Genomic DNA, 27,924 nt, shown 5'->3' on the forward strand with positions numbered 1-27,924 from the left:
CTTATTCTTTGATCTATTTTCTGTTCCTGCACTAAACTGTTCTAGAACTCTCTTTCTCGCTTTAAACAAATATCAAATATATATCTATCTATCTCACTTTAAGTTTCAAAAGTGTACACTAGTTCAGAAAGCAGCTCTTATTTCTCTGTGGCGTGTTTCCAATGAAGAACGCTTTTCGCATTTTGCATTAAAAATAACAGCAGTCAATCAGAAATCATTTCTGCCATTTCACCGAGGCTGCTCCATTATTTTACATCAACACGAAGGCACAAATCGTATCGTGGGTCGCGCGTGGGCGAGTTTACACTTGCGTCCAATTGTCTTGATAAATGCGCGATTACATCGTGTCACGCTTCGCACGCGTGCTTCGAAACAAAGAAAAATTCTCATGACAACAAAATTTATTATGTGACGTTCATTAATCGCCGTGCGATGGCCGAGGAATTAAATCAGGAATTAGGTCACACCGATTCGTATGCATTTGCATTCTTGCGTAAAACTGCAAATTGGTAGGCGATAGCAGTCGAGTTTCAAGTCTGCACTGGGATCTACCGTATTCTCGCGCGAGTAAGCAAGTTTATTGTTGATCTGACAGGATGACGCGAGAAGCAGAAACGCGAGAATTAACGAGAAATTAACGCGTACATTTTCCTCGCGGGGATATATCGATGTGTCTGTTGCATGTGATTACACTGTTAACATGTCATCGCAGATTCCACGTCATTCGTCATTTCGCGATGGAGCAAACGAAGGACAGTTCGCGTCGAGAAAGAAAATGCTCGCGAGGTTGCGTCGCTAAAATTACATTTACCCGCCGGACAAAGGACGCGCCAATGACTGTCGTGACGCCTCTTCCCTGCGACGGTTTAATTGAAAGCTTCACACGTGCCGTTTTACGTGCAAAGCGCGCGTGTTTTTATACACAGCAATGCGGTTTCGTCTCTCAACAGAGATGAGAGTGTCTTTTAGCATTTAATAAATATAACATCAGGCAAGGTTTGATACACATTCTGGAAATTTGATATATATGATACGTATGCGTATCATAAATAGAATACGTATCGAACTTGATACCTTTAACGTAATCGTAACTTCTAATTTATTAATCTTATTAACTAAAAAATAATGTTTTTAGGTTTTTGAAGTTTTGAAGTATATTGCTGATTGGGAATAACTCCAAAAGCTTTCCAGTTTTATTAAAAATATAGTTTGGAAATAAAAAACGAAAAGGAAATAATATTGAAAATGTAAGTGCAGTATATACATAAATTTGATATACAATAATATTAGTAATTCGTTGTAATTTTTGCTCTTATCGCGTGGATTTAATTTGAAAGTATATATAATCTGGTTATGTCATAATTTTCTAATTAATTTTCAATATAATTACATATTGTTGTATTTCAAATTGTTGATATCACAGTAAAATACAAATTTGTTTTGCCAATTTGTTTGTCTAAAACATCTAAATAAGCTCATCGGATTAAAAAATAAGGTTATATGATAATTCATATACATACATATGAAAGTAAAGAGAATCATACTTCATTATCATACGTAGAATACCTATGTATGATACACGTATGATACGTTCTCAACCCTGACATCATATATTGCGTCAGCTGTAACGCTTTGTGACATAAGTTCTGCAGATTTCTCTCTGAATAATCTATCTTCCAATACATTCATTTTATTTTAATTTCAATAGTTTTAATTTTGTTTTATTTGCATTTTTATTTGTATCTTTGAACTTCATGTTCGAAAGCTTGTAAATAAACTGAAATGAACGAGAAAAATTTCGAACATGTCTTCGTGTTGTACGCAAATATTTGCCAATCGAATTTCAATGCTGTAAAAATATTAGCCTACGAATACATATACGCGTTTAACTGTATCCATTTCTGTTTCCATTTCAAAATCCGATTTTAGGAAAATCGTATTAGAGATGAACATACCTACATAAAATCCGATAGGTGTCTACATCGATCATATTCCTGTATTTTATCGGATTATTGTGGAAATAACAATTATGAGAAAATTTTTTATAGAGCTTCTAAAAAAAAAATCGATATGTTAAGAATGCGTGCTCCGTTAAAAACGAATTTGCAATAGCATTTTTAAGTCTAATTACGTCGTAACGTAAAATGCAAAGTTTAATATCGATTTCAGGATAAATTCACTAATTAAAGCGCGCAGGGCACGCTGGCTGTAATATTCGTATTGGAGGCTTAATTCTAATCCCAAGGATACAGCAAGTCCGATAGGCTGTCCCGACGCGATTCGCGTATGCAGAGCACGTATAATGGAATACCCGACGGGGTTTCGATCGGGAGCCAATTACCAGCGCAATCGAACGGGCGCGGCACGGTGGCCCAGTAAACTTAACCGCAGGATTTAAACGACCGCGGGCGCGTACTGCGTTTAAGGCGAATCCATTCGTGAATCCACGAAGCCGTCCACCTCGAAATTGCATCCGTCGTTTTATTCGAATGGGACCAGGAGGTATAGGCCACCACGGGCGACTTTCCCGAGAGATCTCGCTTTACGAGATTTATTTGCGCGGACGAATCACGTACTTGCAGAAATAACGTGGAAAAAAATTCTATTACTGGTACTTACCCCTCCGCCGTGTTGTGTGCCAGGAAGGATTTGGGCAGCGACAAGGATCGCTGATGAGGGTCCAGGACGGTGTCGCCCTTGAGCGAATCTTCACCCCGAGTTGGCGCACTACCAGGCCTGGATAGTGTACCGTCCTTCGGTGGTTCCATCAACGTCTTAAGCGAACCGATTACAGCATCCTCTATTGGTGTGGACGCACCGGAGCTCTTTGCATTCCGCGGACTCTTCGTCACCGTGCGATCCGACGTGGTAATCCAAATATCACTGCTCGAAGACGACGAGGTGGTGGTCGAGGAGATAATCGGGCCGCCGCTTGGCGATCTATTGACGACGTTCATTCCTTGAACAGGCGACACTCTCCTATCCTTGCTGTCGGTGCTCTCGAAGGATCCCGGAAAATCAGGCTTCCGGTACACTCGGTGATGCATCTGATCCCTCTTCTCCGTTCCAGAGCCTACTTTATTTACAAAAAACTCTAATATAAATGGAATCTAAATTATTCGACTTATCCCATATAGCACAGATCGTTCTAATAATGTTACGATGTTTCAGCAAAATTACAACGTTACAACAATGTTGCTGTAAGCTTCTGTGCTGTATGGATATTAAAGATTAAAATAAAAACTAACATTTCTAAATAAAAATAAGTAAGATACTGTCTATTAATTTAAAATAAGTATTTGTTTCTACTTGTGACATCTTAATTTAATAGGATAAATTTTTTGATAATTAAGCTATTACGGACCATTCCCGTTAGATCCCTCCAACGGCGACCATCTATTGGCCTGCTTGAGCACGGCTTTGGGTCTCTCCTGATATTTGCCCTGCTGGCTGTTTCTGCTCTTCCTTAAATTATCTCTGTCACGAAGCTCCCGATCGTCCATTCGCTCGAGAGAGGCCGGGGAAGAGCTCGCACTTCCGCGATGACTACCAGCATCGGTGGAGAGTCTCTGATGTGCTGGATAACTCTGCGACAGCTTCATGAAAACTGGTGGTGGCGCCTGATTTGGTGAATACAAGGTTTCTCTTTGTGAGCAATGAGGCCAAAAGTCGCACGTGCTGCTGTTACAACGCAGTTTTGTATCTGGGCTGATACAGAAGTCTTGATTGATGGATGGCGCGTTCGCGTTTGGTGTTGTAGCACCTCTCTGCAGCGTCCGTGGCCGCCTTGATTGTTGCTGTTGCTGCTGTTGCTGTTGCTGTTGTTGCGATTGCGACTGCTGTGGCTGTTGCTGTTGTTGAGATTGTGAAGAATTTGATACTTTCGAAGATTGCTGCTGTTGCTGCTTGGAGGATATGATGTAAACGTCATACGTGTTATTGCCTCGTCTCTGCTCTTGGCTCTCGTCGCGACGTTCATAGCGGCTTGACATCATATTTCTAGGCACGACGCGGCTACGCGTGCCATACAGATATTCAGTCACCATCTCCGTTTCGCGGAAAAGATTCTCATTTATGGTATCGTCAGTGGATTGAGCTTTTCCTAAAGAATTTGGGAAAAATCAGATAAGAGAATCAGTTCGATTTTGATCAATTTTGATCGTTGATTTGACGTGACAATCGTATATTTTCTTTAAAAACAATTCTTTTTTCAGTTTTTTGTCCGCTAAATTTAATATAAGAAATATTCGATTTCGAACAATTAATCTACTATGTAATTTTCTATATATTTCATAAGATTTTCTATTTTCTTTACATTTTTCATGTTTTACGAAACTTTCCATTACACATTGATTTTTCTATAAAACGTATGAAAAAGTGAATAGCTAGAAATTTTATGCAAATATTTTTTAATGTAAATATTTAAAATAAATTTTGCAGAAGTAAGAATAATTTATTATAATATAATAATTATATAAAAATTGTCTGCATATATGATCATTATCTTCTTTTCACGAGAATATGAGATTTATAAAAGATACATTTGAGACCATTTATTCTTCGGATCATAAAATATACGCTTGTAACTAGAATTAAATTATCTTAGGCGTAAAACATCCAAGGAAGAGTACTCACTGTTCTGAAGAACATGGCGCTTGGACCTGTCACTTCCTCGATCATTCACAATTTTCACAACAACTCTGTGTGCCTCGTTTGACTCTCGGGAGTGTTCTCTCTGCGGGCCCGTCGTTCCCGGTGACCTTTTCTCCGGTAATTGGAGACTCCTGGATCTTCTAACTCGGGATTGATGAGAATCAGGCGATACCTGATTGGTCCTAGCGCTCTGGTGCTGTCGCGAGGGATTGCCGCGTCTGAATGGATTAGGCGTAGGTGACCGCCCTTGTCGTCCCTCGCTGCTGGACGAGGAAGACGATGAAGAAGGTGAATTAAACATCTGTTTTCCTGATTCGGAGGATCCGGGCGATCTTCTGAGCCCCTGTTGGCTTCTATGGATTCTCCTAGATGTAACACTTAGGCGTTTTATTTTCGCATAACACTGTGCAAGCACTTTGCAATGCAATACTAAATTAATTTATTTTTTTAATTCAGGAGTAATTCTAGTTACCTAATTTTTTTTACCATCACCTGGAATATTTTTATATCATTTAAATCAATATTAGTAACAACATTTTATTATTTTTAAATTTGTTATAGTATTTGTAGATTAAATTCATATCCATAAACAATTTTCTAAAAAAAAAAAACATAAATAGAAAGGAAACAAATATTAAACACAAGTAATTTATTATGACATATATTTTTAAAAAATGAAAATTTTTTAATTAACATAACGTTTTTTTATTTCGATAAAATTCACATATTTAAAGCTTTGTAAAGAGAGAATAGTTATTTAAAAAATAAATAAATAAATATAAATAAATAAAAGTTATATACCCATTTAAAATAATTTTACACTTATTCATATTTCTTTTCGCCACTGGGATATAAAAATATCTCAGGTGACTATTCCCGAGTTAATACATACATATATATGGAATGTTAATTTAAAAAGATTAAAAAATACAAAAATAAATGTCCAAAATGTTTGTATTATACAAATTAAGAAACTGTTTAATGTTCATTTACCAATGTAGATTAATTTTAATCTCTGTTTAATTCACTCTTTACTTTAATCTATTATAATTTTTAGAAGAGAAAAAAATTAGAAGTAAGTTAAACCGAGATTAAAATTAATCTGTGTTAGTAGAAATGGATATAAATAAAATACTTTACAATTTTTTCTCTGTTGAATTTTTATTTCTTATATGAGAACTTCATAAGTTTTCATATGCATACCCTTGCCTGTTGGGCGATATTCGTTCGCCGTTGGCGCGAATCGATTCTGTGGACGAATTCAAGGCAAGAGCTGACGACGACACCAAACTGAGATTTAAGGATGAACTAGGATTATCATCTTCGTCACCATCTTCATATCTAGTATCGAAAGATCAATATTTTCAATATATTTCTAAGCTTCCGTTAATACTGTTAACGTTAACATTTTATGATATAGTGATTATTATAATATATCTATAAATTATATGAAATATAAATTATAAAGAGAGACTATGCTAATTAATGGAGAATATCAATGTTTAGATTTATTTAATTCTGCCGTTATCAATTCTACTTTTCCAGAAGAATTTGTAATCGAGACTGAACTAATACATTAAAAAAATTTGCCGACAGAGACAGTTTTCGTTCATCGCAATCAAAGTTTTTTTTTACATACCCTTCCACTGAAGAATCTGTATTCTCTGCCAAACTAGGCATAATAGGTTTTGTGACACAACTGTCAAGGCTTCGGAATCCCATCGACGATGATGACGAGCTGGACGATTCGAGATATCTCTGCGCGAATTGCGATCTTCTGGAGGATGATTGATCCTCCAGGGACTTGGCTTGCGCCATACGATATTGTTGCTGTTGTTGTTGTTGTTGCTGCTGATTGGCATTTTGTCTCTTTGACCTGGATGACGCTAAACCGGAATTCTTCCTGGACGGAAGGGAGCTCCAGTTGACCTGATGAGGTGGCGGCGATGGTGGCGGACTGATAATGTCGCTATCGACGATGGCATTCGATCGCGGTAGAAAAGGGGCCTTGCTGCCATAATTGCTGCGCACGGCAGAGGAAGACGAATGTCTGGAGGAGGACTTTTTGCCGGCAACGGCGTCTTGGAACGCCGGTGGCGGCGATATAATCGGCGTAATCGATGGTGGAGAGAAGGACTCCGGAATGCTGTGCGGCGACGTGCAGGCACTGGTAGTGATAGAGTCGAAATCCTGGCTGTGCAGCGCGAGGAAATCAGGTCGCTGTGAGTCTAATCCTCTGGTAAAGTCCTGCGGACACTTGCCCGGCTCGCTGTTGCAATGATAGTCCGCTAATTTCACCGCCGCCCGTCGCGACAACGGTAAAGTACCAGTGGCCGCAGTTACCAAGTTGCTCTCATAGTTTGCACGACGATTTTCGTCGAGAGACCGCTGCTGTACCTGCACCCAGCCGGAACGACCCAAGTAAACGCCATCAACCTCGCGATCGCACCATCGCACAGGCGAGAGCTCGCGACTGCAGTTGCCGCTGATAAACAGCTCACCGGAAGTGCCGCTGTTACCCGATAAGAAGGAGTTTACGGCATCGCGTCGACGGGAACTGGCGGAGACCTGCACAGGGGAGAATCCTCGCTAATTGACACCCTAAGTGTCATCCCAATCTCCTAGTGTCATTTCATTATATTAATTTATGTTTGAATAACGCTATTCTACTAATGATGAAGCTAGACAATTATGGCGAGACAAATTTAATTCCAAATAAAAAAGAGTGATTTTGGTTAAGTTAAGAGATTGAAATGTACAGCCCATTAAATACACATTATGTTTCATTAGTTTTTCTCCATAATGGAGAAAAAGTTGATTATATTATAAATCATATAAAGCCATGTTCGTAAATATTAATCAACGCTAAACATAATTTAAATGATCACTTATTAAAGCAACAATCAGGAAAAGAACTCATTTAACTTAAATTAACATTTACTACGGCGATCCACAGGATTGTTTTCTCAAGCTTCCGCATGAATTCGATTCTTACTTCCGGGATATGTTCCGTTTTCATGCTTACACACTGTAAGCCTTGTTGTTTATCAAATATTTAACAAGGACAAATGATGCTTACAAGCTGTAAGCGCAAAACGGAACACATCATTCATCTCGAGGATGAAGTAGCGGAGATTAACAGTACGTTTCTGACGTCTTTGCGATCCCCACTTACCTGGCCGTGGCTGTCTTGACGATGCTTGTGGCTCGACGTCGATGTGGTCGACGTGGATGTATCGTGACGTTTTAGGGATGGTATCGAACTACCGCGGTTGTAGGATCCACGCGCGTTCCCGCTGGATTTTCCTCTGCCGCTCGCTGTCTGACTCTTATTGCTGCTGACGCTGTACGAGGAGCCTTGAGAGCCAACCTCCCAAGGGTCCGCTGACGCGTTACGGAGATGGAGGATCGATACATTAGGGCCCCTGCAACCGAAAATTTTCTCCTTTCGAGATCGGCTTGAGGTACCAGGAATAACTATTCTTAACTATATCATTTAAATGTTTACTTTACGAATAAAAATTTATTTTTTATTTGATGTTTATATTAATGTCGATTAATAATAGATTCCTGTTTGACGAATAAAATTGGAATTTTACACTTCTCAGATTTGGCAAAAAAGAACAAAAAGTTTATTTACGTATACATCGCTCTCTTATTTCAAAAGTGACATAATTTAAATACTTAAGTTTTACAGAAAAGATAAAAACTATTATATTTTTCAATTCGATAGAAAATTATTGACTAATCAAATATATCAGCAAAAATAATATATTCTTAACTCTTAGTACACATATCGATGATTTTTCTTTTATTACACACATCGTTTGTGTCTTAGGTTAATTTTTATTATTTTAATAAATTTACTACAAAAATTATTAAGTAATTCTTACATCTTTAATATCTTAAAAAGTATTTCTAAGATTGTGTATTTAAACAAATTGTATATAAAAATGTTATAATTAATCATTTGATCCTAGTTTTTCAAAGAAAAGAAATAGGATATGAATAATCTAATTGTATGTACTAAGAGTTCATTTTGTCATTTTCATTTCACAATCCTTTAAAAAATCATTCTTTTTTAGTTATGACAATTTTGATGATATTTTTCTAATCGCTCTTTTCGAGTTGTGACGTTTTACAATAAAATAATATTTGAAGAATAGAATTTGTTTAATTTTTTTATCTTATTCGATTTTAAAGGAAAGAAATTATATTTTTTATATAACACATTTTTTACCATGAAATTAAACAAGATAAAAATATATAAAATTGCTTTCTTTTGCATGGTTGCGCCTATTTATTCATACTTTTTTTATTTGCTATCGAACTCAGAATTTTGCTTCATCTCGACGTAAAAGGAAATCAACTCGTGGTGCATTTTAACGTCTCCGGGGATTTTACGCGACAGTTGGCACGATCGGAAACCTTCCGTATCCGTCGATGTCTTCAAGTAAGATAGATGCGATCGTTTTCGATTGTATACCTTCCCATGCATACTCCTTCTCACGTACATGTCTGATGTTACAACGACGAATATTTATATAGTGATATTGTGCAAAGAATAAGCGAAATAATGATTTAAAAAATATCATTAATACAAATACAAAAGTAATAAAAATAAGAGAGAGAGAGAGAGAGAGAGAGAGAGAGAGAGAGAGAGAGAGAGAGAGAGAGAGAGAGAGAGAGAGAGAGAGAGAGAGAGAGAGAGAGAGAGAGAGAGAGAGAGAGAGAGAGAGAGAGAGAGAGAGAGAGAGAGAGAGAGAGAGAGAGAGAGAGAGAGGAAGCAAAGATTACATCATATGTACTAGTATGTTAAAAACTTCTTTGAATATCATTGTGACAATCAGATATCCGAATAGTTTTTCTCGAGAGTAGTACGCAAATCTCTTCGCGGACATATGTACCCTTGACTATGTCTCTTATCTTCGTATCAGGATCTTCATTTTCTGGACCTTTCATCGCATGGAAGAAATTTTTACAGACTACTGTGAAAATGTTATATCTTGTAATAATAAAATGGAATTTTTCCATACTAATTATATTAATAAGAAAAATGTATGCGAGGACATCGCCATATTTTCTTTGCGAAACGGATGAAATGATATGAATTGAAAGTAAGTATAATGATTGATATTTTCACCACCACGGTCTGGACAAAATTCAAAGTTTCTCCACTAGGGATTCAATCATCTTTGGCGCCTGTTGTGATTAACGCGCGATCAAAGAGATCGTTGGAGATGAAAAAGACGCTTGTGAAAATGAAATTTTCCGGGGCGCTCTCAAGTTACGCCTCAAAGTCTTGATGATGCTGTATTAGACGAAATTTGATCTACCGGGTAAATGAGAAATGTTAAAATGTTAAACATTAAAATGCGAAATTAATCGTATGAAAGGACCTGAGCTTCTAATTAAAATTAATTTTCTTGGACTTATTTTAACGAAGCGTTAAAAAGGATTATCGATGGAAAATGCAGAATTCGCTGAATTTGTATGAACAACTCGACATTCGATGTGATTTGTGAAACTATTAATTAATTTGGGCTAAAGACAGAGGAAAACGTACAATGAAACTAGGTGACGAAGCGTATTTCAGATACTTGCTGCGAATAACCTTTCGTCGATATCGCTCCACATATGGAGCTGACGAAACGCGCCGAACAAATCGATTGGGACAGGAATATCCGTGCTCTCAATTAATCATATTTACCTTTTAACCGACATGACACGTAGAGTCGTTCGCTTCCTTTGATAGTAGTGTGATGTCTTAAATAGAACCGCACTTTAAATAGACCGATCTTTCAGTCTGAATAAGAAACTGGCAAGATGGAGTGACCACCCTTTCTTTTATTCACTGTCACGTATGCTTGTGTCAGTATAATCGTTGTATTGAACATTGCAAAACATTTCTCATCTATACGTTTATCCATCATACTTTTTACCTGTCAAAATTGACTGGTACGAGAACAGCAATTACTCTTGCTCGGTTTATTTTCGAATGTCAATAAAAATGTCTCGTATAAAAGAGACAAATCTTTTTTTATACCGCACGAGATGGTAATATTTGGTATTTTTAACATGTTTATCATGCGGGATGTTCTTGAAAAAACTCCAATCTTGTCTTTACAGATTAATCAGTCAATCGGCCTTGAGAACGGACATCATTCTAGATTCGGCATTAAATACGACGATAAATTTAACATTCTTTCCCTCGTGTAAGCAGGTCACGCTCGACGATGAGTATCCGAGTGCACGAAGAAGTAACGCGAGAGTGGTCCTCGCAGCAGTTCGTTGGGCATCATGAAACTTACATCGTATGTAAACACTAGCATCTAGAGGGAATCTAGACGGAAAGGACAAGCATGAACAGGATAACAGCGGGATGAACAGGATTCAGCGACTGTTTTCGTCGTTCCTATGCGACAGTCACGCTAACTTCATAAGATTCCATGCTGGATGTCTTCTTCAATAACTCAAATAGACACAGTCGCACTATTTTATCACACATATACGATTTCACTGTGCACAATAGTAACTGTGCATCCACAAAATCTTCCTAAATTCACGTAATCAACGTTTCTAAACTTTTCGATTGATTATTTTTAATATTTCAGAGATTACCAAGCTAAGATTACTTGCCCTGTGCAGTACTACTGGTTGTGGGAGTTCACGGAACAATTAGGAACGCACTGGGACCATTCTCCAGAGCGACAAATTTAAATAGAAAAGAGATAAAACGCGTAACGTTACCTGTCGACACGCGGGATAGGACCCGCGTTAGTGATCTCGCTTGTATCCGCGGCCGGACTGATTCTGCGCGGCGGCAGGGCGGGAGGCGCAGCCTGACCGGAGGTTTGGCTCGAGGACAAGGTCGAAACGGGCCCTCCGACGCCCACATTACCCCCACGTACCCCATCCTCGGTCGAGTGCTGTCTCGAGGATTGCGAGTTCTGCGAGAGCCAGCGGCGCCCAGCATTCCGCGTCACCACCGTGGACCCGCCGGGCCCCGGCTGATGACCTATCGTGCTCCCACTATCCAATGACGTGCTCTGTAACCGAAATCCAAGGCCGTTCTTCGTGGGCAGAGAGAAAATCCGTGGGACGCGATTGAAAATCTGAAGACTACACGCACCGATCTGAGAGACCGAGCGAAAATTCCAATTGAGTGCTTGAATTTTTCCTCGTTTAAACATTTATTTTAATTTATGCTAATTCTACGCGAAACACTACTGTGTCTTCTGACTATTAATGTAAATTAACTTTAATCTGGGTTTAACTTACTTCTTATTTTTTCCTAGAACTAAGAATTAAAAAAAGTTAGAAACTAAGTTAAATCGAGATTAAAGTTAATCTAAATTAGTAGAAATGTCCATGTTAAATCCATTAAAAAGACTTGAATTTTTTATATTTTACTGTGTCTGACATTCTCTTATAAAAATTTATTTTTAACGTGCATTTAGAAAATAATTAACACATTTAAAAATTAATTACATTTAGTTAACAAATAGTTACTTGAATCCAAGAGATCTAGTATATAGTCCTATAGTCCTAGAATTAATTATTGTGGTAAAATTTCAGATACATAAAAATCACTGTTAAATAATAATTAACGTTTCTGATTTTTTAAAACATGTTCTATAAAAAAATATCTAATGCTCGTTTCTATACTAATGTAGTTCAATTTTAATCTTGGTTCAATTAACTCTTCATCATTTTCTAGTTCTGAGAATTAGAAAAGGATGAAGAATGAGTTAAATCAAAATTAAAATTAATCTACATTGGTAGAGAAATGGGTATAAATAAGAACATTTTTGAAACACACGTATTACGTCATTAAACATTAGTTTCCTTTTTTTTCGACCATTTTTGGTTTTCTCTTATTAACTAGAACTCGTTAACGGATATCATTATCGTTATGATCGTTATGAAATTGTGTCAATTGCCAAAGAGGCTTGTGCTACAGGGCGCCATTATCGTTACGTCGATCACGGACTAAACTTGCGTAGCCATAAGAGCACGAAGAGCCGTGCGGCTGTCTCTACTTCCAAATACGGTCGAAGCACGTACAACCGGTGGGTTGGCGCAACTCCGTCGCGTGTCGAAGAAAGTATTTTTATTCTCGTACGTCCTGCCTGAGAGGAGAACTTGTCCGTACGACCGATCTGTCGCGATAACTCGAACTTCGAACGTGCGTGTCATTTTATTGACTTTTATTACTCTACACGACTCAATATCTCATTGATGCATCACCTGATTTGCTTTTGGAACATCCGTCTATATCAATTTATTTATACAATATCGTAATCGAAATACGTTCAGGAACACATTCCAGACAAATGATTTTATAAAATATACACGGAGAAAAATATTTGGTTGAATTAATTAGAATCTTGGAAAATAAACGATCCAGAATTTTGGTTAAGATTTCTGACCAGAAAAATAAATCTATCAGAATTTTAGTTAATTTTACTTTTCTCTGTGTAAAGATTAATAATTCAAAATTTTTAATTATGTTCCATCACAATGTGATTGAGAATGCGGTCCACTTGGCGTTACAATAAAGTGCTTTGAATCATTTGATTGACTCAACAGAAAGAATTGTACTAATTTATATTAGGTGTTGGAATTAATTCGTAGCGTTTTACAAGTGATGGGAAGTACTTTCATTAATGTATTTTTTAATGCTCATGTGAAATAAATAACATTCTTTCATTAAAAACGCTACGAATTAATTCCAACACCTAATACTAGTTTAAAGAAGCTTTAAATTTGTAATATCAAATGGACCGTAATTTAAATAACGACAAAGAGCACCAATGTGTTAGATTAATAAAACAGATTATTTAAATTCGTTCGATTATATCTCAAGACGTACATTTACATGATTTTTTCTGGACGTAACGGACGAGTCTTGCGAGGATCCTCTTGCGTAATGCCGAGCGAAGACCTCGGCGAGTCTGGATCTTCCTGAGCTCGCATTTGACTTGGATTTATTTGGCGGCGAGCCATCGACAACACCCGCCAAATTCGGATTGCTGCTCTTGCGCTCCGGAAACACTAAGTGCTCGATGTTCGGCGTGTATCCAGGATCGTTTCTGACAATGTCCTGGAGCGTCACGCGGCTGGGTCCGCCATTACTGCAACAATTCATGCGCAATGCCAATTTTCGTTAACTGTTGTCAATGATGATAAAATGAACTGTATATGAATTTTAGTAGATTCGTATTAATAATAATAATAATAATGTGATAAGTTAATAGGCTAATAAACTAGCAAGGCGTTAGTTTTTTAAATAATTACATTAGAAAAGAAATTATTAAATTTTAATACATATTTCTTTGAATATGCATAGTATTAAGTAAATATTTATTTACGGTAAATACTTACTTAATAAAAGAATAATCAAATTAGTCATTTTTATATTAAATAAGTGTATGTTCATATTTAGTAAATATTTAGTTATTTATTGAAATTTAGTATTTTTTCAATATATAATTATTAGACTGCGGATATTTATGCAAAATACTTAACTGAATATTAACCATCAGAGCAGTCGATCGTTGTTCGTTAAAGAGTTATTAAAAAGTAAAGTAAAAAGGTTGAGATTGCCATCTGTAAATATACAATTTATGCAAAATATGCATTTTATATTCAGTAAAATATTCAGTTAAATATTTTGCATAAATATCCACAGTCTAATAATATATATCATAATTATATTTATCAATTAATAAATATGATCGCCAATTAAAAAATATATTTATATTGAATTAAAATATAATTATTATTATTTAAAGAAATTAACATCCATCTTACTCGTTTATTAATCAATTACCTTATATTATGACTACAGATGACTATAGATGAATCGAAAGATGTCTAAAAATTCATTCCGAGAAAGTTCAAGTAAATGCCTTAAGGTATAAATTATTTCATAAATGGATTTTAACCTTTAGTTATTAAGATAAATTCTTGACATAAATTTGTAAATTTTTTAACTAACCTGGGCCCGAAACCATGCGACTGTCTTTGTCCGCGTCTCTTCCCGCTGCCACGGCCAGGCTTGATGTTTGTCGCCTCGGCCAATTGCAGCAAACGGCTGCGATGCTGCCGTAACAGCGGGTCCTCCCGACGATTCATTCTATCCTGTGCACCTGGAATCTTGCTCCTGCATCCTGGAATTATTCAAGAAAAGAAGACAATAAATTCACTTAAGATTTACTTATGTCCTTTGATATCTTCACACAATTATATTTTTCGCACAACACCAATAAATAATTGTTTTACTGCCGTGAAGAAAAAAATACTTCTCAGAATGGGTAAAAAATTGTAATAAAATTAAAAAACACAAATAGGTGATAAAGGCAGTATTTGGTCAAAGCGGTGTTTAATAATATATTTGTTTAAGTTTTTTATAATTTTCTATTAAAGCAAATTGCGCGCCAATTATTTGTCGATCTTAAAACATAATTTTAAACTGAAACTGGAGTATACAATATCATAAATTAAGTTGACAAACATTTTAATATTATACAAGCATTTTATATTACAAGCATTTTAATATTACTGATGTTATATCTTTGAAATACTAGTAGAGAAATTATTGTGAAAAATATCATCTCAACCAGAATTCAAACCTGGATCTCTTTTATTCTGTGTGGGCATCTTATCAATTTGATTCGATTACCGCATATGATAATAATAAAAGTTAAAAAAGTTTGTACAAGATGGAAAAAGGTATTTGTGCTGGCAAAGTTCAACATGTCTAGAAAAAAGCATACTCGTTGCAAAATATTAATTTAAATTTCCATAATGTTCACGACAACAAACAGTTTAATAAAGTAAGTTTTGCTTACAGTGCTTTATAAATTTTTACGAGATTTGCAAAAGCGTGAGCTTGCTTTTAATCACTCTCTCCACAAGGATCGGTCAGAGAAGAGGAATTTACCACGAGCATACACTGCTTGTGCTGCTTTTCGACTCGTCTTCTCTCTTTTATCTCATTTTGATGCGAGAAGAGAAGGCAGATATATGAGATATATGAACAGAAAGGAGAAAAATGTTGTTGTCCTCCGCTGTCTGCCTGCCGGTTGCGCATCTTTAAAAACGTTCTCTTTCTTCTCACCTCTCGAAAACTTGGCGATTCCTTATCGCGTATGTAAAATGTGTATAAATGTTTCTCTTAAGGAATAATACTTTTTTTCCAAGCAAAATATTTTTAATTCCAACGTGTATTATAAGGCTAATATTTTGCATTTATTCGATATTTTCGTTAAAAAATTTTCTAATGATTTAAAGAAAAATAATCGTTTCAAAAAAGAACAAGTTATATAGCACTATTGTAATTCTAACATTAAAAACGTTTTAGGTTTTTGGATACTTCGATGTAAATTGTAAATAACTTTCTGAGAATTTCTAATTGAGAATAGAGGAAAGTGAGAATTCCAAAAAAGTGTCATAATTTTAAAATCTCAGATAGCACTGATTCATTTGAACTCGAAAAGTATTCATCTTCTGTTCTTTATAAATTAGCATAATCTGTTTAAAATGAACATAAATGAAAAAAAATTTAAAAATATATATAATACAAATATATATATATATATATATATATATATATATATATATGCATATTTGTATGTATGTCTTTAATCAAAGTAATATTTAATTTACATAAAAATTAAGTGTGACAAAACAGAAATTCATTTCATAAATAGGAAGTCAATAAAAATTCTTTTCGGACTCTTTGTGCTATCTGGAATATTCTTAAAATCGCATGCCTTTAGCTTCTCAGGTTTTAGATATTTCAGTTTAATTTATAAATAATTTTTTCAGAATTTCCTCCATGAAAATACTGTTTATAATAATTAATTGTTCTTAATCTCGGCGTAAACTTTTGTGACAAATAGCAATCCCGCGCGTGAACGTGATAAATGGGTAAATATTCGAAGACAAACTGATGAATATCCTATTCCTACTTTTCGTTTTTATTTTTTCAATAATATCACTCCTAGCAGTAGTTTTAACAAAGCGCATTAAAATATCGACTATCGAAGAAAGTTCGGCGGTCATGAATAGTTAGCCGCAAAAGCAACAATATGCATGCCGGTAAATTTAATATCAGCCAAAATTAACCGACAAAGCGAATATTTCAAATATTTATTCTCCATGTTTTAATTTTCATTGGATCGTTTGATGTTTTTGATATGCAGGGTAAAGAAACGAATAAACATTAGATTTTCCTAAAAAAAAAAAATATTATCACAATGAAAGAATATACACAGTGTTCCAGGATCATCGGATTTTCTTTTAATCAAGGATACTTTGGAAGAAACTAAAAATCCATGGGTGGCGAAACAGTATGGATGATATAGAGCATTCCGTACTTATAAATATTCAGTGTATGGAATTCCATACATTGAATTCCATACCTATGTAGGTATTTGATCGGAACTCTTGTGACACGCTTCTGTCCTGAAGCGCTATCCAATATGTCTATTGCACGCTGAATGCGATAAACAACTAGTGATATTTAATGAAAGCTCTGCATTTTCGCACGTGATAATGTAAAGCAGAACTCTCATTGGATATCGCTTATCGTTCATCGCGTTCAGTGTACAATAATTTTATTTAAAAAAATAAAATCAGAGCAGCTACTTTTGCCATGTAAGAAAGGTATGTATAAGGAAATATATATTTACCCCTTCCTTCTCCTCCATCAACCTATATACCAGAAACTTCATACATTGAAAAATTTTACTTCGTCGCCCTTACAAGAATCTCCATCTTGAATTGCATTTTGAGATTCATCAATCTTTGCCACAGTCAACATTCGAGTGAACGCGTCTACGACCGACAATTTTTTCCTCTTAAGGAAATCCTAAACTCGTTTTATTGACTCAAACAAATTTACATACATATGATTTACGTGTCATTGAAACATTACTATTACATCGCATGCACACATTCGCAATAAATTTAGCGATAAAGTATCTAAAAATCTAATTCTGAGAACTCGACGGTGTTCATATAAACTACTAGTCTGCAGACTACAATTTTGTAAGCACAGATTTTATATCAAGCAAAGCTTTTATATCAAGCAAATGTTATCACGTTGTTGATAACATTGAACTCTAAACGTCATATTGGATTAAGAAATGGTAAAAATCTCAATTTCAAAATTTTTTTCGTTCTCGGTATAAATTCCTCACAAACACGTATACTTTAATTCTGGAAAAAGATTTTCAAATCTATAAAAAAATAAAAAAATAATTGTTATACAAAAATTATTGCGTTTAGTGGATAATATACACGACTTTAGGATCGCCTTAATCGATCGATCAAATTAAATTCACCTTAATGCTGGACGCGCCTTAAATGACGATTTTATTTCCTTCGTTACAAATCGTTTTCCGATTCTATTAAGAACCGCTCTCTTTTGCAACTTCCAGTTACGTTGACGCATAATCTGTATTTTGGTTCACTCGGGCTCAATGAAAAGATCGTTTTCTCTGTGGCGAGGGTTTTCTCACTGGCGCATCGGCGGCACTCTATTTACTGAAATTCAACGATTTTTCCTGCACGAGCTTAGCCGTTGTGTTGTAAAATATCAGGACAAGACACAGGATCAAGGATTTTAAAGGATTTTAAAGGTCGATTGGCCTTTAAAAAGACCCGACATATATAACGTTTTTAGACAAAGCGTGAATTCCGGGAAGCCACTGTTTCAATTTGATTTATTTGGAGTCTTGTCAAATGGAATACTTTTCTCTGTAATTTTGCTAGAGTAACATATACACGCACGTGCCGCCCATAATTTTCAAAAATTGGATAATGTTGGCGCGTCGTTAGTTCCACTTTGCGGGATTTTCGTTCGAGGAATCGTGATTCGGAATATAATTTGTAGCCCATAAAAGTATCATTCGTTTCAAGTTATTGTCATTGGCGATAGAAAAAGCACATAGCAGGCAAACGCGGGAGCGATGCCAAATCAAAGAGCAAATCATGCGCGCGCGCGATTACTCGTCGGAGGGATGATCGGATTTGCGTGCATTTGGACAGCGAATTTCGAGACGAGCGGCGCACGTAACCCACCCTATAAATTGCGAGTTCTGATTAGGATTTACGAGGGTGCAAGCACGCTCTTTAAAACGAGCATCACGAGGTACACCGCGAGTTCTCCAATCGAAATTTATGGCTGCGTACCTCGCGAAAGAAAATAAGAAAAATGAGAGGGCGAAATCTCGCTGGCGGAAGGGGATTTTTACCACAAGCTCGTACGTTTTCTGACAATGCGAATGTTTCGACCCTTAATCTTTTCTGCGGTACTAATGCTATTTGATTTACATACACTCACTTCCTTATGTTCATGGAGAACGGTTTTATCACATTGGGAAGAATGAGAATACTTGATTGCATAAATATTTAATCTTAACGGCTTTTGTATATACTTGAAAGTACAGCGCGATAATTATTGCGCACAAATTTCGACTTGTTAGGTATTAATGTATAAGTTATATTTTAGGTGTTTTTTACAAGCTTAAACTGAACGTTTTAAATGCAGCCGAAACTTGCGGGTTAAGCTTGTAAAAATATTTAAAATATATTGTAACTTATATAAATACATAACAAGTTGAAATTTATACATAATAATTATCGCGCTGTACTCTCATAGCCTTATAATTTGTAATATTTTAATAATATTTATTTACAAATTTGCAAATATATTTTTTCAGTTTTATAACTGTATACTGATTCGATTTATATGACTTAAAATGCAATAAACTGAAGTTGGAAATAACATCACAAATAATATTGATCGCTAATTTAATAATGATGCTAATAAGCATTTTAAAATACGAAAAATATTACCTTTATTAGGGTTTGAATTCGGAATTCTGACATTGTATGTCGATCAATATGCTTATAACATTCATTTATCAATTAGAATATAGTCATATAGCTTTTTAGTCAAGTTATAGTTTTAAAAAACCAAAAACTAATTTAAAAAATTTTTTTTTATCAAATATGAACATTTTGACTACAAAAAATTAATTTTTTTTTAAATTAACTTTTGGTCTTTTTAAAATATGATTTAGCAAGAAAACGATTATATAATCTAATTGATAAATAGCTATGTTCAACAGAGAAAGCAGCTTTGCAATTGTTGTAAAATTTTTCAATATAATTAATTTATACATTTAGATTTATAAGAAAATGAAATGAAAGATAAAAACTAATCATATAAAGAACTTCATAACTTGCAAAGCTGCTTTCTCTGTTGAACGCAGTCATTGACTACTATAAAGTATATTAATCGACATAAAACATAAAAAATATTGTAAATAACGACATAAATATACAAAAGCAATTAAACATATTTGGGCTCTTTTTTTATTTATTTTATTTATTAAAATGTTTTGTATTTTATTAATTAAAATGTAAAATTTTAATACTCACCAAAAATTTTACATATGTATTTCTAAAATAAAAAATGGTATATAGAAATACGAATGAAAAATATATAATTAAAGAAATATAAATGATAAAGAATTGTCTTCTCAAGTATCCTCATTTCTTCTTACGTTTTTATCTACAAATTCCTTAATAAACTCTTAGAACTGAATTTTTCTTAGCAAATATATCGCAATTATAAACTGTCGTAGATATAAATAAATTTTCCTGAATTAATCCCTGTTGACGCAAGCAGATACTGAAATGATTATTCTTTATTTAATTTCAAATGAATTTTGCTTCTGTAGAATTATAATGAATTTGCGAATTTATCTGATATTATATTTCATTATTTGTAAAGGCAATTTTTCTTCTCGAGATTTCATTCAGAAGTAATGGAATGAAATGAAAACATTTCATTTTGAGCATTCCTAATCCGCGTAGGATTTTCAATGAAGAGGTGGAAATTGCGCGACACACGAGGAGAAAGATTAATACGTGACGAGCTTTAGAAGGACTCTCGGTTTAATAAACGGCATTCTATATTTCTAGTTTTATCGTTTAGGACTTCTGTCCTAGCAGTGGATGGGATCACGTACTCACATAATATAAGTCCAGATTTGTTGGACATATGTTCCAGAATCACTTGTGCAGGAGAGCGTGAATCGTTAGTAAAAAGATCATATTGAAGTAATAACGGAGGAAATTTATAAACGTCACGTAAATGCTTGCGACTATCGATTACTAGACAAATTGAAATGCCGAGAGGAAATATGATATATATTATACATATAATGCAATAGAAAATATAATATATAAAAACTATAAATTTAGATTCAAAATAAATTATTATATTAAAACAAAAAAAGGTTTATTTTTTTATATTAGTTTTAATACGATTAAATTGAATAAAAATACATTAAAGTCATGAAATTCGTATTAAATAAAATCTCATTTTGCGCCTGCGATATAAGTCATGACAATTTGCGAGTATAACGGAATATCTCTCCACAGGCGTTGGAACGTCACAATAAGTTGAAGATGAATCGCAGCATTTTAGGTATCTATAAAGTATCTTAAAACTTAGATTTTTCGTAATAATTATTACGAACGACATCCGATATTTGCATATCACTTTAATATTGTATAACTTTATAATATTATTTGATTTCTCTCTAATCCCCGTATCGCAATCTATAACTAAAGCTCGACACAGAAAATCAACAACCCGAAAGCGGGGCACGTTAATTAAAAATAAACACTTGGTCACATCTAATTAATAAATAAAATAGATTAATTGTTTCATTATAATAAAAATGTTTCATAGAAATCATGAATATGACAAACAGCGTTTAAATAATTTCTTTTTTTATTTTATATACAAATATTAGGTGTTGGAATTAATTCGTAGCGTTTTTTAATGAAAGAATGTTATTTATTTCACATGAGCATTAAAAAATACATTAATGAAAGTACTTCCCATCACTTGTAAAACGCTACGAATTAATTCCAACACCTAATACATAGAAGTGTAACTTAATAAAAAAGCTTAGAATTTATTTCGTATAAATTATTTCATAAAAAATTTATATAAATAATATCTATTCGCATGAAACATGGTAAACAAATTTTTTTTGCGTTTGATAGAGAAACATGACGAAAATTAACTTATAATCATATTTACAATCATAATATAGATTAAAAATAATCTGTAATATTTTTAATAAAAGTTATTTACATTGGTATAAAAATATTTTGAATTGTGTATGAAAATGTTTATTATAATATAAAAACTGTTATATTTTTTTTATAAATTTAATCGGTAGAAAACGGATGAATTCAACGTGCAGCAGATAATACAGGTAATTGTGGCGATCGATAGAACACGCGTTAACGAGACGGCGAATGGATATTCTTGGATAATAAACATTACGTTAGATAATTGCAGGCATAATTCTATGGGATTAAACGAAGGAAATCTATTTTACAGAAATTCTCTTTTACAATAAATTCTCTTCCTTCTGTTGATTTAAATATTTAATTACATTCTATTATAATATAGTTGAAAGGGAAATTTTATAGAATTTTTACTCCCCCCCCCTCCCCCTCTGTGCCCTTTTATACATATTTTTTTAAATACAATTCTTAAATACAATTTTTCCTAGTATTTTGCATTAAATGATGTAATAGATAAGATTTTCTTTGCATTCCTATAATCATAGTGTTTATGCGAACGTTTCGGGATTGTGTGACACGTACGATCATACAAGAAATATATTTGACGGCTCTCGTACTACATGTAGGTGGATAAATGCAATGGCGGTGACGTTAAGTCAACAGAACATTATCTGCGCTTACGGAAAGAGAGAAGAGAGAAAGATAGAGAAAGAGAAAGTGACGTAATTGTGAGGACGTGGTGGATAACGTGAAAGCTCTTCAAGCTTGGCTACCATCAAATTACGTCAGATTTTCAGAACTTTCAAAAAGCTTTCCAAGAACTGACGGTAGTCTTTGATAGCAAAAATTCGAAGCTACCATCACCGTGTGTGATATCAGCTCGACTTTGTTGAGTGACGTTAGTTTAGAATATTAATTTATCACTTTAAATTAATTTGCAAAAATTATTTTTTACTTATTATCTTCGTTGGTTCTACGATGAAAAATATTTGATATAAAAATATATGTCTACAAATATATTTATATAATTATAAATAAAATGTACTTATTTATGTATGTTTCCTAAAAAAAGTAATTAAAAAGATCATTGAAAAATATTTTTAGAAAAATAACTTTCGCATTGTTTTTTCTTATAAAAATTGCGATTACAATATTATATGTATAATTATGTATATGATTATACAACTATATATATATGTGTGTGTGTGTGTGTGTGTGTGTGTGTGTGTGTGTGTGTGTGTGTGTATACTCTTCTATATACGATTATTTATACATAGACATATTTTTTCTCATTTTTTTAAATTTAACTTTTTTTAAAATAAACAATACAAAAAATTATCTTTTGAATCATTTTTTATTTTTTCTTATTATTATTTTTTTTTGTACATACAAATAAAAATTATAGAAAAGATAGAAAAATATGATTGATGAACAGTTAGTTCATAGTCTACATATAATTATATAATTAATAAATATATAATAAATATATATAATGTATGTATATTTTATATGTTCTTATATCAAAAATTTTTTATCGAGTATCAGTCCTCATCATTTTGCTTGTTGCTGCAAATTTTTATTAATTGTTATTTAAAAGAGAATAATTACTGATTAATAAACAGTAATATTAATTATATATCGGTTAATATATAAATATTAATGCGTGATCGATGATGTTACGTAGTCAAAATAATTATCGATGCATAATTGTCGAAATTTAGAAGATATCAGTTGTCGGGATTTAAAAGATATCAATTGCACAACCAATTAATTAAATTTCACTTGTGGAATTTTTTTCATGAAAATGTGCTAATTCCTGTTTTGCAGATAATGTATCATACATACAATAATATTAATCACAATTGCTAATTTTTTTTTTACGTAAGTGATTAAATGTATAATGCGAATTGTCCCATTCGTACTCTTGAGTGTGATAACAAACCAAAGTTAGATAGAAGTCGGTTATGCAATTTCACAAGTGATTTCCCCGTGGAACGAACATAAAATCGAGATATAATATCTAGATATCTTAAACTTATCCATCAGACACGAAAGAAAAATATTAATATTTTTTACATCAATTGCAGTTATACTGCGCATAGCAATATGCTTGTAAAAAATTGTGTATACACAAATGATATCATTAAAATAAATTTCATTATATATATATATATATATATATATATATATATATATATATGTATAAAATGAACATTTTAGTTGGCAAAATATTCTACAAAAAGTTTATTCATTATATATATATATATATATATATATATATATATATATAATAAATAAACTCTTTGTAGAATATTTTGCCAAATAAATATGTTCATTTTAATTTCTATAAAATTTGAGCTAATGCAAACAGAGAATTCATTTTAACTTGCGCGTTTTAAATTTTGAACTCGATTAGAAACTCGGCGATCTTTTCTAGAAATAATTCTGTTGTCGAAAACGCTCAAGGGCAATAAGTTTCTTATCTTGGGTAATGGGGTATGGTCGACCAAACTATGCAGTAAAGTGGAGCATGTCCTTTAGGTTTTGTAGAGATCGACCTTCAAGTAAGTCTAGACATCACTTGATTTTAGATCAGCTAGATTTAGAATACGACAGTATATTGTGGCAATACTTTATTATTCAGAGTCCATTAGTGTTTCGATTTTTCTATAAAAAAATAATTGATTGCATATTATATAAATAGTTATATATCTACATTCGATCGACAATGGATTTTTAATAACTTTTTAATGACTTTTTTGTATATTTTAATAGAAAATATTGTGCATTATTATTAATATTGATATTAAATTAAGAATTTAAAGGAAATATCCATGAAAAATAAATTTTTATTATCTTTAATGTTATAAAATATCTTTGTTAAATATAACAACTAATAAATATTTTTATTATTATTATATGGAGACATATTTCTCTGAGTGAATAAATAAAAAAAATATTGTATTAGGTATTGGAATTAATTCGTAGCGTTTTACAAGTGATGGGAAGTACTTTCATTAATGTATTTTTTAATGCTCATGTGAAATAAATAACATTCTTTCATTAAAAACGCTACGAATTAATTCCAACACCTAATAGTTGTAATAAAAATTTAAAAAAAAAGCTTTACGCTTCGCGTAATTTTTCTTATATTTATATTTATTATAAATAAGTATTTTGACAGAAAATTATAAAAAATAAAATCACAATTTTTTGAACTTACAATGTACACAAACAGGTCATATAATTTAATAAAAAAGTTTATTGTAGTATTTGCTTTTATTTGCGTTATCACCATTTCAAAATGATTTTTACAAAATGTAATTTAATATTTTTTTTTATTTTCTTCTCATATCTTCTTTTATTTTTTCTTTATTTTAAATCCAAATTTCTTTTTCTTTATAACTGTTATTTATTACTTAGGAAAAGTATTTTAAAGAAATAATAAAGACATTAATCGATTTGTTGGAGTTACTCAACATTTATCCCATGAGTATTTTACTATTCTTGGAAGAAAATAAATACACTCGGTTCTATCGGAAATGTAAGAAACAACGAAGTATGGCTAAAAGTAACACGTCGATCACGATCGGAACAGGAAATGGAGGAAAACTTTAGTTCGACTGCGTCAGAGGTATGTGGGAACGAGCGAACTTGCGAAACAAATTTACAGTTTCTGGAGTTCAACGGTTTGGTTGAAATGATATGACGGCTAGTTTCAAGAACAGGCTCGATAGGGACAACTACGTTTCGTCACTTTCCACTCGAACTAATATATTTAACGAACTGTAACGCCGTTTACCGTTAATGCATCCGAAATGATAATGCATTAACAGAAATAACGGCAAACGATACGCTTGACTTACAAAATGATATTACGCCTCTGCTAATGCAATAATCTACGTTTACAGACTGCGCATGATATAAGCTTATGAAAGAGATTTATTAAATAAATACACAAAATAGTCAGGTTTGTTGAATACAACGATAATCTTTAAAAAGCTTGTTTACAATCCTATTTAAAACTTACTTAAATATTTTTTTAAGTATACATCACAAAAAGGGTAGGTAAGGGTAGGTAATAATTTAATGAAAGATACATCGTAAAAGATTTTAATAGGCTTTATAAGCATATTTCATTTTTACTGTTAAATATTTAATGATTTACAAGATATATAAAATAAGATATATAACGGAGTTATAGATGTTACTTTTATTTACAGTATGCTATGGATACATAATTTTCAATGCATACTTGAATCGACAGTACATATACAATTAGTTTTTTGGAATCATATCTTCTCAAGTTGATTATCTGTGTTTCGAGAGATCGATCGCTAAATAATTAATATGATCAAATGGACATCGAATGCGCAATGTATAAAGAAAAACTTTCGTGTGCTTTCTACTTCATTCAAGTAACGATATGTATTGAACTATAATAGTAATAAGGTATGTACTGATTTTGGAAAATCTTATAATAATTTAGTAATATTCTTGAGGTTTCCATGAGTACTTTCTATATAAAGATTATGCGTTTCGCGGGTTTCCTCCATATCCAGATCCGTTCTTGGAATGCCAACGTTTACGCCGATACCAGTATCAGGCTGCTCCTAGTCCTGATGAAGTGAACTGCAAGGTTCACGAAACGTTGGCATTCCAAGAATGGATCTGGACGGAAGAAACCCGCGAAACGCATAATCTTTATAATAATTTAGTATTTAATCTGCATTGAGGATGACCATGGAACATTGACTATCATCGGTGGATCCTCATTCCTTAATAACAGTTTATCACTGTACTCTGAGGATTCCATGTATTCCCCAATAGCTATATGAATATTAGTGTTTTCTATTGGCGTGGCTTGTACATAAAGGTTAAGTAGTTATATAGTAGGGCACACTAGAAATTTTCGTGTATCTAATTTTGATCCAATTAATTAATTTGATCCAATTAATTAATTAATTTTATCGTGTAATGTATCGGTACACATATAGCTAGTACACTGAGAAACATTTATCAAGTGTCAATTACCAAAAACAAGTAAAATGTTACAACAATCAATTTTGCTTCAACTAAATTATTTTGTTGCATCAACCAAAGATTTGTTTGCCCATATCCACACGATAGAATTAATTAATTAAAAAAAATCACTTTTACACATGGCAGCATAGTTCAAATCAGATTTGTTTCAATGTTTTGTAATAACTGGAAAAGTACTTATGCATTTCGTTTTTACGAAATTGTATTAATTTAAAAAATGTTTATTTAGCTTCTCAGGCTTCGTCTATGATATCACGATGATACTCGTGGTATATAAATAAGTAAATAATTTTTTAGGAATCATTGATGCATTACATTTTGACGAATAACAATTTCATTTTTTTGTATCTGTGTATATATTTACTATTTTTTCTATTAATAAAAGTTAATTGTCCTAAAATTTTTATTGTGGCCTCTGAGTAATCACTTTTATTTTATATGGCGACAGTCAATATGTTAAAGGTCAAATCGTATGATTTTATCTCTATTGTTTGTTTGAAAAAGAAATTAGGAGGGCTATCGTGAAACAAATTAAGATTGCAGGATCATCTTAACAGCCTGGCATTAGTCTTCTTAATGAACAAACCGGACTATTCTCGTAAGTTATGGGTTGAAGCGCAAAATACCACAAGATTTCATCTTGTAAAACTGACTGACGATAGAGTGAACCTCTGAGCTCATACCAAATAGGGTCTTTATTGATATCACAAAATTATTAAATGTCCTTAAACGTGACAGATTGTAATGGATGGAGTTAAAAAAAATGATATTATTTGTATCATTAGCAAAAGACATTTATCCCGTCTCTACAAATGATATTGCAGTTTATTTATTATTTGAATTTATATCCATTAGACTTTTATGATATAATTGTTTTAATTGTTAAATGATTAAAATAATTTTACAATAATCCTTTTAATTTTTTCATAAACGTTAAAACTATTTTAACAATAATGAGACAAAGATAATTGTCATAGACGTTGAAATATTAATGTTCATTACAATTTGCAATCGAGAAAATATTAAGAATCGAAACATTTTGGCTGAGTAGATTAATAATGCTATTTATTTTTAGAAAACACGATGTTTTCAATGAGT

At 32.9% G+C, this 27,924-nt stretch overlaps 1 protein-coding gene across 17 annotated transcripts in view; it reads right to left on the minus strand.

The window, feature by feature from the left end:
- RhoGEF3 (Rho guanine nucleotide exchange factor 3) overlaps positions 1-27,924 on the minus strand; it is a 253,411-nt gene that overhangs the window by 105,460 nt on the left and 120,027 nt on the right. For 14 of the 17 annotated variants that reach the window (XM_087404371.1, XM_087404369.1, XM_011065722.2 and 11 more), the window contains 9 exons: positions 14,657-14,828; positions 13,529-13,790; positions 11,404-11,702; positions 7,829-8,078; positions 6,293-7,221; positions 5,857-5,994; positions 4,636-5,018; positions 3,365-4,102; positions 2,620-3,076 (listed from right to left, as the gene is read on the minus strand). In XM_087404371.1, the coding sequence (XP_087260497.1) occupies positions 2,620-3,076; positions 3,365-4,102; positions 4,636-5,018; positions 5,857-5,994; positions 6,293-7,221; positions 7,829-8,078; positions 11,404-11,702; positions 13,529-13,790; positions 14,657-14,793 (3,593 nt within the window). In that variant the 5' untranslated portion in view covers positions 14,794-14,828. The other 3 variants (XM_087404372.1, XM_087404377.1, XM_087404376.1) reach the window with 3 other exon arrangements.

The sequence above is a fragment of the Acromyrmex echinatior genome, chromosome 3 (genome assembly GCF_024713525.1).
Source record: "Acromyrmex echinatior isolate Ae372 chromosome 3, ASM2471352v2, whole genome shotgun sequence".
NCBI lineage: Eukaryota > Metazoa > Arthropoda > Insecta > Hymenoptera > Formicidae > Acromyrmex > Acromyrmex echinatior.